The sequence below is a fragment of the Bos grunniens genome, chromosome 15, assembly GCF_055505025.1.
Source record: "Bos grunniens cultivar Pamir isolate PY7600 chromosome 15, Bosgru_T2T1.0, whole genome shotgun sequence".
Lineage (NCBI taxonomy): Eukaryota > Metazoa > Chordata > Mammalia > Artiodactyla > Bovidae > Bos > Bos grunniens.
In genome coordinates, this window is record NC_141179.1 from 41,302,947 (window position 1) to 41,316,558 (window position 13,612).

The following is a 13,612-nucleotide window of genomic DNA, read 5'->3' on the forward strand; positions in this document are numbered from 1 at the left end:
AAAAAAAAAATCTTACTAATTCAGATTATCTTCTATTACATACTGTCTAGACTATATTTGCAAGTCACAAGTGCGAGAGTTGGTTATTTTTTATGCTAAACAAAGGGACAAAATTCAGAAGAACAGCAGCCAATTGAAAAGGAAAAACTAGCAGATGAACCAGAATAAAAGATTTTATTGTATTCTATACATTCACAGGTCACTTCCAGATTTAGCAGTAACACTGCAGTGCTGATACTGTGCACTCTTCAGCTCGGACCATGCTGGAAATCTGTAGCTGTCTTTCAGCCTAGATACCATTCCTAACAGTGCAGCCCGGCAACCAACAGCTAATTGTGGCAGAATTCACTCCCATTTTCTCAAAAAGTTAAAGGATCAATCGTTTCCATTCCAAAAGAGATTACCAAACACTGTGTAGTATAGAGTTCCTTCCCTCACTCTTTTTTATCTTGTTATGGACTGCTATCCCTTAGTTTGAGAAGCAGACATTTATCTAGCAAACCTCTGTACAGACCAGCTAAATAACCAAGGCAGAGTCGTGAAAACAGCTCTTGTTTCTCTGGCCAGAATTCACCCCTGACCTTCAGCCCCTGCCACAGATATGAAAGTACCTGGTTCTCACTGAGTGTTCCTGGCTGACACAAACTCATGTGCCCCACAGTAAGACCGCTTCAAAACTTTGGCGTACGCCATGGGGGGCAGGGTCACACTTTATTGTATGTGGCCTGCCACAGCCTCAGAAGATTCAGCAGATGAGTGATCACTAGGTTCCATTGTCCCTTGGCTTAGAGGTGCTTACTTGATTCTCTGAGGAAGGCTGACACATGAATCTCTTCACCGCAAATACTGCTTCCATTGCCACAAATCAGTTTGAAATCACCTTTTCTACTGAGATTTTTAAAGTGCACTGAAGAGCAAAAAGCTTTTTCTCTTCTATAATGAAATACACATTTTCTTTACTCTTGGTGTTTGTAATATGCCTGCAATTAGAAGCAGCAAACACGAAACAAACAAAACACGGGTAGAAGGCACAGGACGAGGAGCAGTATGCAAAGTTTACTATTTACTCTCACAGGAACACCAAACCAAACAAGACCCCAAACCCATTTTGTTAACAAATCGGTCTCCTCTGTTCCACAATCAGTCCTTGAAAGCAGAAACCACATTTACTAACCCCTGTATCCCAGGTAAGCAGGCCTGTACCAGAACCAAGTAGCCATCAGGTTACACCAGAAAATCTAAGTGGTCCGAAAGACAACTTGTTACAAATGCTTAATGTTTTTCCTCTGAAAATACCGTCAAGTCTACTAATGCAAATCCAGAATAGTACTGCCATTCAATTTAGCAGAATGCTACATAGTCTATATAGAATAAAAATTAGCCACAAAAATACCTTAGAAAAGATTTTTTTCTCCCCCTTGTGGAGACTTTTAAGATATTATGGAATTCTCAATCATTATATTCAAACTGCAACCAACCTTTGTTAACACTATTTTTTAATTCTTTCTTAAAAGGGAAAAAAGGGTAAATTTTTGATTTTGAAATATTGACAGGATCCTCCAAAGTTAAATATTAACATCTTTTCATCTCTCTTACGAGAACTTTACTGTAAACATACATTATCACAGAATTAACTATTCAATGTTACAAAATGTTATATTGAAAGAAAACAGATCTCTTCTGAACCCGGATTCTTCATCCACAAAAGTTTAATGACTAAAATAACACCACAGAATGAACAAATGTTTTATTGGCATGTTCATTGTTGTAAACAGCATCTGGCATGAAAAAGTTTTACCAAAACCTTTTTATTGATTTTTATAAATTAGATGGCATTTTCAAAATTGACGTAGAATTGTGTTCACTAAATAGCTGTATTTAGCAAACTTGTGGATTCTAACAGACTCTGCAATGAAATCATGGTGACTGTATTAGCCTGTGCCATGACCTGACTTCCTAGCAAGTTTATTCAACACGATGTTAAGACGTTTCCCCAAAGTTAAACTACATGTAACTACGTGTCAACTCCAAAAATTAAACTGGGACTTACAAGGTTTTAGAAGATTCAAACTTGAAGTAAAACTTCAAAAATAAATGTATAAAAGGAAAAAAACTGAAGCCACTCAACAGAAAAACCTCATTAACAAGGGCAAATACCATCGTATGGGACCCAGTGCTGAGGAAGCTCACTGAGGGCTACGTTTACATAGACTGCTATACCTCTCCATGTACACAAATGTACATCATGAGTGATATGTAAAAGGAATAACCATGGGAAATAGTTGAACTGCAATTATGGTAACTCAACAGGATCGATTTTATTTACATGCTGAATGAACGAGTGAAACGAATTCTCTACATCCATAACTTATGTACAATCAGTTATAATTACAACATTGCAGCAATTTGAGCTGCCACCTGCTGGGAGCGGTCTAGGGAAATGTTTTGATGTTCTAGAATAATGTTCTTAATACTTTGCCAAAAATGAAAAAAATAAAAACACAACTTCACGATTCTTTACTGGGTTATGGCTGGTTCTAAGATTTTCTTTCTTCAGCTCCTGTTTTTGCTGCTTTCCAAGAGTCAACACACGCTGCATTTACTTCTGAATTGTCAATGAGGTAATGTGTGTATCAGTGAAATAAACAGAAAATTCATTCATTCATGGCCTTTGCACAGCTTTTATTATTAAGCTATGAGCATTCTGTTTGAGGCTGGTTTTACTAGCGGCTATGTGCACATCTGTCCGCAAGAAAAGAAGTTTACTCATTCCCCTTCCCACTTTTCTAGTAGCAGGTCTCGCTTTCTGTTTTTGCACATCCCTTTTCACTTTACAGTACATGTGACTATAGTGCACAACATGATTCCAAGTCACACAGCGGCCCACTGGGCACTGAGCTTCTGATTGGTGAAGGGCCGTCCAATCAGTGCTGGTGTCGCTGGGTTACCCCCTAACCATGTCCGGCCATCCCGGCACTACACAGTAGCAGTGAACCGTCTAATTAAAACCAAAATCCCCCAGGGAAATGCTACACTAGCAGAGTCAGTCTTGAGTTAGATCTTTATTTGGTGCTCCATCCAGATAAATTTTTAGTGCTTTCTCTTTCCGAGGTGAGTATGTTACACGATGTCCTGTTTTCTGGAGTCGACTGCTTTCTTTTTTCATCAGTTCATTTCTCTGCTCGTCTGTCAACTCCATTAATTCTTCTCTTCTATCCCTACATTTAAAATATTAATGACACATTAGACCAGTACAGCCATCTGCCTCTTTTAATTTATGTTTAAAAGCTATAATGCTCCTCAATGAGAAAATTAAATCTGATTGTCACCACTTAAGTTATATAACTTATCCTAAGATGTCCTAGATTTCTAATGTGTTTATTATGTTAACACAGCACGCACTTCTAAAAACGGCATAGAATAATTTCCATGTTACTACTAGTATAATAATGGCTATCATTTATTGAACATCTATTTATAATAGCCATTAGGCCAGTTTTTTTAAATGCAGTATTTCAAATTCTCATAAAATCCTGCAAGGCTGACATTACTGATGCCATTTTACAGATGAGGACCTAGGTAAATAAATAACAAAGCTAAATTTGAATACATACCTGCCAGGCTCCAATGACTACTCTTTTTCCTCTCTCTATATAGAATGACAGATCCGGTAGCCACTAGCCATGTGTGTCTATTGAAGTATGTATGATCCAAATTGAGATGGGTGGCATATGTAATAAACACATAATATTTCTAAGACTACAAGGAAAATTATGCAAAATATCTTAGAAGTGATTTTTATATTGTTTACATGTCATAATGATATTTTGGATATAGTGGGTTAGAAATACTTATTAAAATAATGTTACCTTTCTACATTTTAAAATGTGGCTAACTAGAAATTGTAAAATGCAATATACGGCTTGTATTGTATTTCTACTGGTCAGGGCTATTCTATATCGTAACAATCATAAAGCTATTTATGAAAAATAAGATGTACAACAAAAATGTGGTATCTCTAGAAATAACCAAAACATTGTGAATGTTACCTATAAAATATGACTGCACCATCATCACAGATATAAAGAGGCCAGACATTCAGGGTAGAAACTTTGGGATTCCAGTCCAAATCCTGATGAATATCCAGGACAGAAATATCACAGGGAAAAGTTCCTCTACCCTAAGGAAAAAAGAATGAATGAATGAATGTCACCGTTGGCCATGTTTACTTAGCGTTAGTACCAGATTTAAACACTCTCAGGGTCTTACCTTGGCAAACTCAATATCTTCTACAGGAATTCCACTGATTTCATAAAGCTGTAAGAGGAAACATTTCACGTGAGCTCACCTAAAAACTAAGTTTGCTGAAACAATTTTCCTTTCACCTTGTGAACACAGAAATAGTTTTGATTTTTTCCAAAGAAGTAACATGTTTGATTTTCCAAAGAAGTAACATGTAAAATTTTTTGAAAGCAGGAAGCAGAACTGTCTCCCCAGTCCACCTGCAAGTACCATGTCTCAAAATATCTATTTAGTATTAATATATTCCTTCCAGACCTTTTCCTATGCATATATAAACTATATACAAGTTTATAAAATACATAAAGCTGTATCTATGAAATATATCTATATGATAACTTTATATAACCTATAAAAAACAGGATACAGAGTAACCTCATTCTCTTCACTAGTTGAAAAATATACCATTTTATTTCCAATTGATGGACACTGAGCATGTTTTTAGGTTTTCCCAGTTACAATTCTATATAATATGTATACTCTGTATATATTTCCTTGCGTATCTCTACAAATTTCTTTTTACTGAATTCTTAGATGTGCAACTGCATGTGTGAAATGTTTATAAACAATGCCAAGCTGAACCCTGAAAAACTTATGTCAATTTAATCACTTATCGAAGGTCTATGATATTGCCTGGTTTACCCAAACCATGACGACTCTAGGTCCCCAGCCTCCAGGATCTAATGCCTCATGATCTGAGGTAGAGCTGATGTAGTAATACTAAAGTGAATAACAAACGTAATGTGCTTGAATTATTCCCAAGCCACCCTCCTTCCCCACCCTGCCTGGTTCAAAGAAAAATCACCTTTCATGAAAATGGTCCCTGGTGCCAAAAAGGGTGGGGACTGTTGCTTTAGATATTTTTATTTTCTAAATCTTCATCGTTATTTAGGAGGTAAAAAAATGCTATTATTGTCTTCTATTTTTAATTTTTTTTTTTTTGCTGCTGTTATTGTTTTAACTTGTATTTCTTGTTCTATGAATTGCCTATTCATGTTCTTTGCTTATTTTAAAATTAGACTGTCCAGTTTATTAATTTGTATCTCCTTTTAAATTTGGATATGTCTCACGTATGTTTCATATGTTTTCCCCTTTCTTTTAGTTTTGTTTATGCGTTGCTTTAAAAAAAATTTTTGAGGGGGTGGTGTGCAGAAGATTTAACTTTTATATTGCCTATCTTTCCTTTTCTGGCTTTTGGTATTATACTCACAAATACTTTTCCCTCTATGGGATTATAAACTTATTTTCAATATATTCATCTAGAACATTTATCATTTTACTATATTTTAAAATATAAATACATTTAGAATTTTTTGGTGTGAAATATGGAAATACATTTTTTCCCAAAATGCCAACTGTCCTAGTACCTTTCTCCAGGGATCCTTAGGATTCTCACCTTTGCTAACCCTAACCTTCAGCTGGATTCTCTAATTATACTTCATCTGGTTTTTTAAATATATATAGCAATTTACTCTAGTAATTCTAATCCTAACCACTCAGGGCAAACTTGATCCAAGTTATAGAAAGCGGGGCTCACTTCTGGACGGCCAGAAGTCAACATAATTTTTCAAAGCATCAGCAGCCCTGAGAAACAATGGCCATTTGGCACAGGTGCGACTGAAACACAAAGGCTGCCTCATCAGTGTCTGGCACTCACTTCGTAGGGTCTCTCTTATGCAACACAGAGAAAAAGGTATGTTAGTTCATTTTGTTTAAAATGAGTTTACCTTATCTCGCAACTCATCAACACTACTGCTTTCCAACACAACCTCCTGGAAGGGATCCAACTTCATCTCTGAAGGCCTCCACCGTCTTGACAAAACTGCAAGTTGTGACATGGATTTCATCTTCTCCACCCCTAAGAATATGCAAGAGTAGGCCATCATTCTATTTACTCTCAAGATTCGTAATATGCCTTATATTGCCTCGAAAACAAAAAGATTTCCTTCAAGCATTGTTCTTAAAAAGTAGGCATAAAGAAACTAGTTATCCCAAGGAGTTTTTCAGAATAAAATACTCTCTCTTTCCCCTTCCAGTCTCAGAAGATAATTCGTAACCCCACAAGCTCTCCTTCCACCAGGACTCCTAGTTTCACTCTCTCGTGAGTCTTGTTGGACACTGCTCTCCCAACTACTCTCATCTTTGGACCTCTAATCTTTGCCTTCTGTTGGCTCCCACCATCCCACAATCTAAAATCATCATCAAACAGCCTTCATTTTATCTTCTTTTTTCATTCAATCTATCATTAATCCTTCTCTTTTACTCCCAAACTTGCTGATTCTTCAAAACCCAGCTCAACCGTCACCTTTCTCTTTGATATACAGAAGAGCCAATTGCACTGATGTGTTTCTTAGCACATATCATTTTAGAACGACAGGTGTGTAGTTCTGGTGTTCCCATACACTGTGCATCTCGAGGGCAACCTTTATTCATTGTTGCAGCACCATGCATCAGAATGTCTGGCACTTTACAGGCCAATGTTTCTTAGATTTAATCACATGACTTAAATCTTACTCAAGTACTTTGATGCTAAAATATATACTGAAATGATACTGATGCACGGATCCACCATTCAGTGACATATTCTGGATAATTCATCTCCGCCAATATATATTCTTTCCTAACAAGGGTGACGTCTATGTCCTTCATCTCTTCTTGGCCTACCCAGACACAGGATTACTCTGTAAGGCCCCAGATACTCAGAGAAGGAATAACTGATAACACACATTGCTCTTCTAGGTCACTGTTACTCAGTTATATGGGTTGAACTGTGTCCCCCATCAAAATATGTTGGACTCCTGAACTTCAGTATCTCAGACTGTGACCTTATTTGGAATTTACAATAGTAATCAAGCTAACATGAGGTCAGTTAAGGTAGGTACTAATCCGATATGACTAGTGTCCTTGTGATACAGGAAACTGGGACACGGACAGGAGCACCTGCACGGCGCACACCGTGTGACGTGAAGGCAGAGGCCAGGACAGTGTCGGGCATCTCTCTACAAGCGGGGACATGGGGCTGCCAACAAACTACCCCCGGGAGAGGCGTGCAGCAGACGCCCCCTCAACGCCAGCAGAAGGGACCAGGACATTGTCAGGCATCTCTCTACAAGCCGGGACACGGGGCTGCCAAGAAACCACCCCCGGGAGGGAGGCGTGCAGCAGACGCCCCTCACCGCCAGCAGAAGGGACCAGCCCTGACAGCATCCTGATCTCAGGTGGCCAGCCTCCAAAACTGTGAGAAGGTATATTTCTGTTGTTTAAGCCACCCAGTCTGTGGTACATTGTGATAGCCTAGAAAACTAATACTGTTCTCAAAATTTCTGAAAAATTAATAGCACATCCTCAAAGTAAATAAGCCAAAATGAGAAAAGATACTAAAAAACAAACATGGTTAAGAAATTTTTACTTCAGTAAAAAGTACTAAAAATGCAACTCTGAAACTGCAACTTCCCTGAAAAGAGGGACTGAAAAACAAACACAGCTAAGAAAGTTTTACTTTCAGTAAAAAGTACTAAAAATACAACTTTGAAATTGCAACTTCCCTGAAAGGAGGAATTCATATTCTTAAAATTAGAGAAAAGAAGAAATATTTAAAAGGCAAATGGGGCCCAGAGAAAAGATAGAAGCAGCTCATTATTTGAGAAAAGCTACAGGCTTCTATTATTTCTAGAGAACTTCTGATATTTCTCCACAAAAATAATGAAAATACCATCAAGAACTTCAAGGAAAACCTCCCAGTTGCTGGAAATATTAATATCTTCTTCATAAATATGATAATCCAAAAAGACAGTGCCGGGATTCTTCCATGTTTTTTTCCTTAGACGAAACCTACAAATGTGATAAGATATTTTAAACTACTATATACTCTGAAATTAACTTAAAAAAAGTAACATGAATCTGACATCAAGGAAAAAATGAAATGTTCAAATACAAAAGTCAAGTGGTTATTCATTAAAATTTTGGGAAAATACAATGAAATGATCTCAAGACATCAAACTGAGTGTCCTGCAAAGGAAGCTCATACTAATTCCTAAATAATTTTGCTTAGTTCTATCATATTAATCTACAGTACAAAATTCTGAACAGTACAGGAATTTAAAATTCTTCATTTTAGAAGATCATGCCAATCCACATCAACTGACCACACTGTCTAACGGCGACGACACTGTAATTTCACTTTACCTGTCAATACTGAGCTCTAAACCACACTGCTCCCTGAGCTGAGGAATTAACTCCTCTTTTGATTGCCGTACAGTCATTCCTTTAGCAAAAACAGCGTCTAGCAGAAACTTGCATGGCTAGGAATGTAAAGATAAACAATTACACCCTGGATTACACATTAAAATGAGGATCAATAAAACATTTTATTTGTACTTTACAGTGTGACAATTACTGGACTGGGTTTAGGAGTCTGTCTTCCTATATTTAAATCTTGGCTCCATTACTTACTAACTCTGTTATCTTGAGCAAGTTTACTGAACATTTCTGTATCTCAGTTGTCTCATCTGTAAATTGGGGACAGTGTCTTCCTCAGAATCATTGTGAAGATTAGATATGATAATACATTCATATTTCTCTTCTTATAATACAATGATCATCACCTTTATAGAGTAAAATGAGGGAAATGAATGCTAATTTTTCAAATACATCTATTAATTGTCTCAAAAGATACAGAATCCACAAACCCCAAACTCAAAGAAAGATAAGTCAAAATGAGTGTAATGAATCACACATAAGAGATATAACTGATGCCTAATAAAATATTTGTTGAACAAATGAAAGCATTTTATGAAAACATTACCCGCTTATTTGCTGTTTTTCACATCTGTCTAGGTCTTCATTGAGATGTTATAAATGTCTTAAAAATAGTGTCTTTGTCTTATTCTTCTGGGTATTTACCACCATTTTAAATATCACAGGAATATTTTATTACTCCCCTAGAACATAGTCTGTTTAGATTCTTAATCCACCGTTTAAAAGCAATATGAACTTGGGCATGTTATTTAATTTCTCTGCGCCTATGTTTCTTAACCTATATAGTGGGAATAACAGTACTTTTATAATAGAGTTAACTGATGAGGATTAAAGGAGTTAATATTTGTAAGTACTCAGAGAACAAAGAGGCACTAAATATAATGCTAGTTAAAAAATACTCTCTGAACTAAAAAAGTATATACTCTACAGGTCAGCTGCCATCCTTCTGTATCATTATACAATCATTCCCAGAAAATAAGCACGAACAAATCCACTTTTAAAAAGCAGAAAATGTATGCCATTCCAGCATTTGTATCAACACTTTAGATCAGAGGGATGACAAAAATGGTCTGAGGGCCACGATCTGGTGCCTGTTTTTCTGAGTGACGTGTTACTGGAAGGAAGTCACTGCTGTTGGCTTATGTATGGCCTCTGTCTGTTTCTGTGCTATAATGGCAGCACAGAGTAGCTGCAACAGAGACAGTATGGCCTGCACAACTGAAACATTCCCTAAGAAGAAATATTCCTTCTGTGTGTTGTGCTGTGCTTAGCTGCTCAGTCATGTCCGACTCTTTGCAACCCCTTAGACTGCAACCTGCCAGGTTCCTCTGTTCATGGGGATTTTCCAGGCAAAAACACTGGAGTGGGTTGCCATGCCCTCCTCCAGGGGATCTTCCCAACCCAGGGATCGAACTCAGGTCTCCTGCATTGCAGGTGGATTCTTTACCGTTTGAGCCACCAGGAAAGCCCTTTCCTTCTTTAGAGAGATAAAAAGAAATGTCTAGTAATAAAATCTGTACACTGCATGTTTTTAATACCCAAAGTGACCTTACATTGCTTGTAAGCATGTTACTTACCTCTTGTTCATTGACTAGAAGCTGGTACACTTTAACTCTGTATTCTCCTTTTTTAAGTGCTCTTCCCAGTCTAATTGTAATCTACAAATTAAACACACTTTTTAAAAGATGTGCTGTCTCAGCAGAATAAACTACCCATTCTCACCCCAACTATTTAGGATTCTCCCCCCATTTCTCTAAATTCTGGGCTGTTTGAGAACAGGTATATCTTTTACTTCTGATTCCCCAATGCCTAGAATAGTAACTGACACACAGTTAACATTTAACAAATGTTTGTTAGATGAATGGAGAAAACAATAACAAAAAAACCCAATAATCACATAATCCTTTTAGGGTCTATCTATTTCATCTTACTTGGAAGTAGTGTAACAGACTCTAATTATGCAGAATTATTTTTATCAACCTTATTGTCATCTGAAAACGATGAAAGTGTCTCATTCAGCCGGACGCTCTCAAACTCTTGATTGCTGGCGTACACGCGAAAGACCTTGAAGTGAGAGGACAGAACTCCAACAAAGGGCTCTAAATGTTGTTTGAAAGTGGCCAGAGTAATTCTTTTGTCAACATGCACCATCAACCCTAAGCACACAAATACACAGACACACGTAAAAAAAGAAACAAAAATGTAAAAGAAACCTCTTAAGAGTGTAAATAGAGCAGATTATAGACTGCTAACTACACTGTGAGCAGGAAAAAGCAGCCCTTTTCAGTCACCTGCCTTTTAGCTGCTGCACTGCACTGAATGCACATGGACACTGAGCACACGCTATGTATAACCTGACGGCTTTAAACATTCTGAGATACTTAAGTGTGAGATATTTGCTTATTCATTGTGGTCACTAATTTAAAAATCAAACTTCCAGGAATGTTTTTCAAATACATATATTTCTAGTTCTGTGCAGGCTCTGGCTGCATCTCACCCCTGCCTCTTCTGCTTCCTTACTAGATGTCAAGACACAGAGCAAGTCACCAGCCTCCGTACCTGCGTTTTGTCATTTGAAAAATGGAGATAATAACAGTACCTATCTCATCGTATCTTACTGTCAATTCAGTGAGGTTAATAAGTTAATCATGCTTTTAGAATCGTTTCATAATAGTAATAACCTCAGAATCTAATTTTTTAGATTTACTAAAAATTTAGTAAATCTAGTTCTGGGATTTCTACTAAAAATGTCAAGACTAGCATACAAAGATGTCTGTCTTATTATGTAGTTGGTTGGACTGTAACAGAAATACCTACATGGATCAGAAGCTCCAACCTCGTCTAAGCTTCAATTTAAGCTCTCTTTGCATTATAATATGGACTTCCCTGGTGACTCAGATGGTAAAGCATCTGCCTAGAATGCGAAGACCCAGGTTCAATCCCTGCGTTGGGAAGATCTCCTGGAGAAGGAAATGGCAACCCACTCCAGTACTCTTGTCTGGAAAATGCCATGGACAGAGGAGCCTGGTAGGCTACAGTCCATGGGGTCGCAGAGAGTCAGACACGACTGAGTAACTTCACTTTCACTTTCTTTTGCATTATAATAGGATTATCTTTGATGTGCTTTATTTTTTTATAATGCTTATTATTTTAATCTGTCCTTTTATTTTATAAGCCATTCATGATGATACTTTTGGAATATACTCATGACTTCTGGAATATATTTCTTACTCTGATCTTTATATTCTATTAGAGAGCAAAAACATCACTAGTTATCTCTTTCTCTTAATAATAAGACAGTGCCGAATGCAGAAGCTGCCACAGAGTCTCAGGCTCATGGTTTCTCTGCAGCCCTAAGGCTCTCTGTAGGGCAGACCACAAGTTTTCTGTGAAATTTACATGAAAGGTGAAGAATGAAAACTTTATATACTCTTGGTTTCCATTTTCAAGTCATCCCAACTAGGATTGATGAATTTTTCTGAATGGATTTTTCAAATAATGTCTATTTACTATTTTCCCGGTTATAAAATACTGATTCACTAGAGAAAATGTGACAAGTATGAATTAGCAGAAAACATACAGTGATGAACTTTATTTACTGTATATGCCTTTTGAGGCAGTATAGCTTTTACTTTGTTTAAAACATCTATTTTTAAGCTTTAAGGAATGTCCCTACATATTAACAATCTAGCTTTTGGCAAACAAACCTCTATTTATTAACCAGAGAGGGGTTAAATTTCTTGAGTGAAGGGTGCAATGAAAAAATTTCTTGATTAGAAATGAGCAGCCTATGGCTGCATTTCAGTTTTGCCACTTTGGTCTGATAAATGGCTATAGGTACTTATCCAATCTCTGAGCCTTAGTTTTCTCATGGGATTATTACCCAGTCTCATTGACTGTTGTTCAACAAATGTAGTACATTCTAAGGCACTACTCAAATAAAAGCTATCACTGCCGTTTTGGTTTCTCTTGTAACTCCTAGTAATGCTGTATCACAGGAAGACATGAATGTTCATTGGTTACTGATACAGTCCAATATGGTGATTAGAACCAAGTGTTCTGGAGTTAGATGGCCTGGCTGGAATGAAGTTCTTGTTCCCCTTCACATATTAGATTTGTGACTTCGACTAACTTCTCTGAACTTCAGTGATCTCTATTATAAAACAAAGATAACAATCTTTATATATCATAATGTGTTTTTGGGTCAATACATGCAAAATGCTTAACACAGCACTGACAAAGTGTTAGCTTAATTGACGAGTTATAATTATTTAGTGGTTTTACAGAACACCATCATATCGATTTTCCTATCTATGCCTTCATACAGAAGAGTTCAGTCTCTTCACAGCTGCAAGTTTAAAGTGCCCTCAAAAGCTTTCCTTTTTCATTCTTCTATGTATTTCTTGAAAGAGGTGGTAACCAAAATGGTACAAAGAAGTTTCAGTGCAAATACATGACCATTTTTATTACTCTGGTCTTCCTATTTATAACCTACTGCCTGCAGATTACAACTAGGTCACACTGGGAGAGTATTTTCAAAGAGGTCTATAAGTACTCCCTGAAATGATTTCTGGATTATAACTAATTGCTTCAAGACCATCATTTTAAGTGTTATTTGGTTACCACCTAAATGAACTGCCTATACAGTGCAGGGCACATGACTCTTCAGGTATCAAATTCTCTGTTCACCCATTCTACCTTGCCATTTCATCGTTCTGAAGAACCTGTATTGTTACTTGTCACCCACATTTCCCAAGCACCTACTTTCAGATCCCTGTGGAACTGTGATGAAGCAGTCATAGTACAGATTCCTGAAACACTTCGCTGGCCATCATCCCCATTCCCTTTCCCCTAAGCCAGTTTGTTAAACATGAAAAGACACTTTGCAGGGTTTTCACCTTTTCTTCTCAAACAACCTTCTGTATAGCTTCTGAACACTTAAATAATTCATAGAAGATTATTTCTCTTCATCATATGTTTTACTATTTCCATGAATGCTAGTAAATTAGCCCACAATGTATTTCTAAAAAGGTTAAAATGGTTAGCAGGCTCCTTT

General features: G+C 37.0%; 1 protein-coding gene across 6 annotated transcripts in view; it reads right to left on the reverse strand.

Moving 5' to 3' along the window:
- Window positions 1-1,732: 1,732 nt before the first annotated feature.
- Window positions 1,733-13,612, reverse strand: part of USP47 (ubiquitin specific peptidase 47) — a 105,712-nt gene continuing 93,832 nt past the window's right edge. For all 6 annotated transcript variants that reach the window (XM_086340031.1, XM_086340030.1, XM_086340029.1 and 3 more), the window contains 8 exons: window positions 10,537-10,712; window positions 10,134-10,214; window positions 8,485-8,600; window positions 8,012-8,130; window positions 6,027-6,157; window positions 4,270-4,317; window positions 4,050-4,180; window positions 1,733-3,218 (listed from right to left, as the gene is read on the reverse strand). In XM_086340031.1, coding sequence (XP_086196157.1) covers window positions 3,044-3,218; window positions 4,050-4,180; window positions 4,270-4,317; window positions 6,027-6,157; window positions 8,012-8,130; window positions 8,485-8,600; window positions 10,134-10,214; window positions 10,537-10,712 — 977 coding nt within the window. In that variant the 3' untranslated portion in view covers window positions 1,733-3,043. The remainder of the gene's footprint in view (window positions 3,219-4,049; window positions 4,181-4,269; window positions 4,318-6,026; window positions 6,158-8,011; window positions 8,131-8,484; window positions 8,601-10,133; window positions 10,215-10,536; window positions 10,713-13,612) is intronic.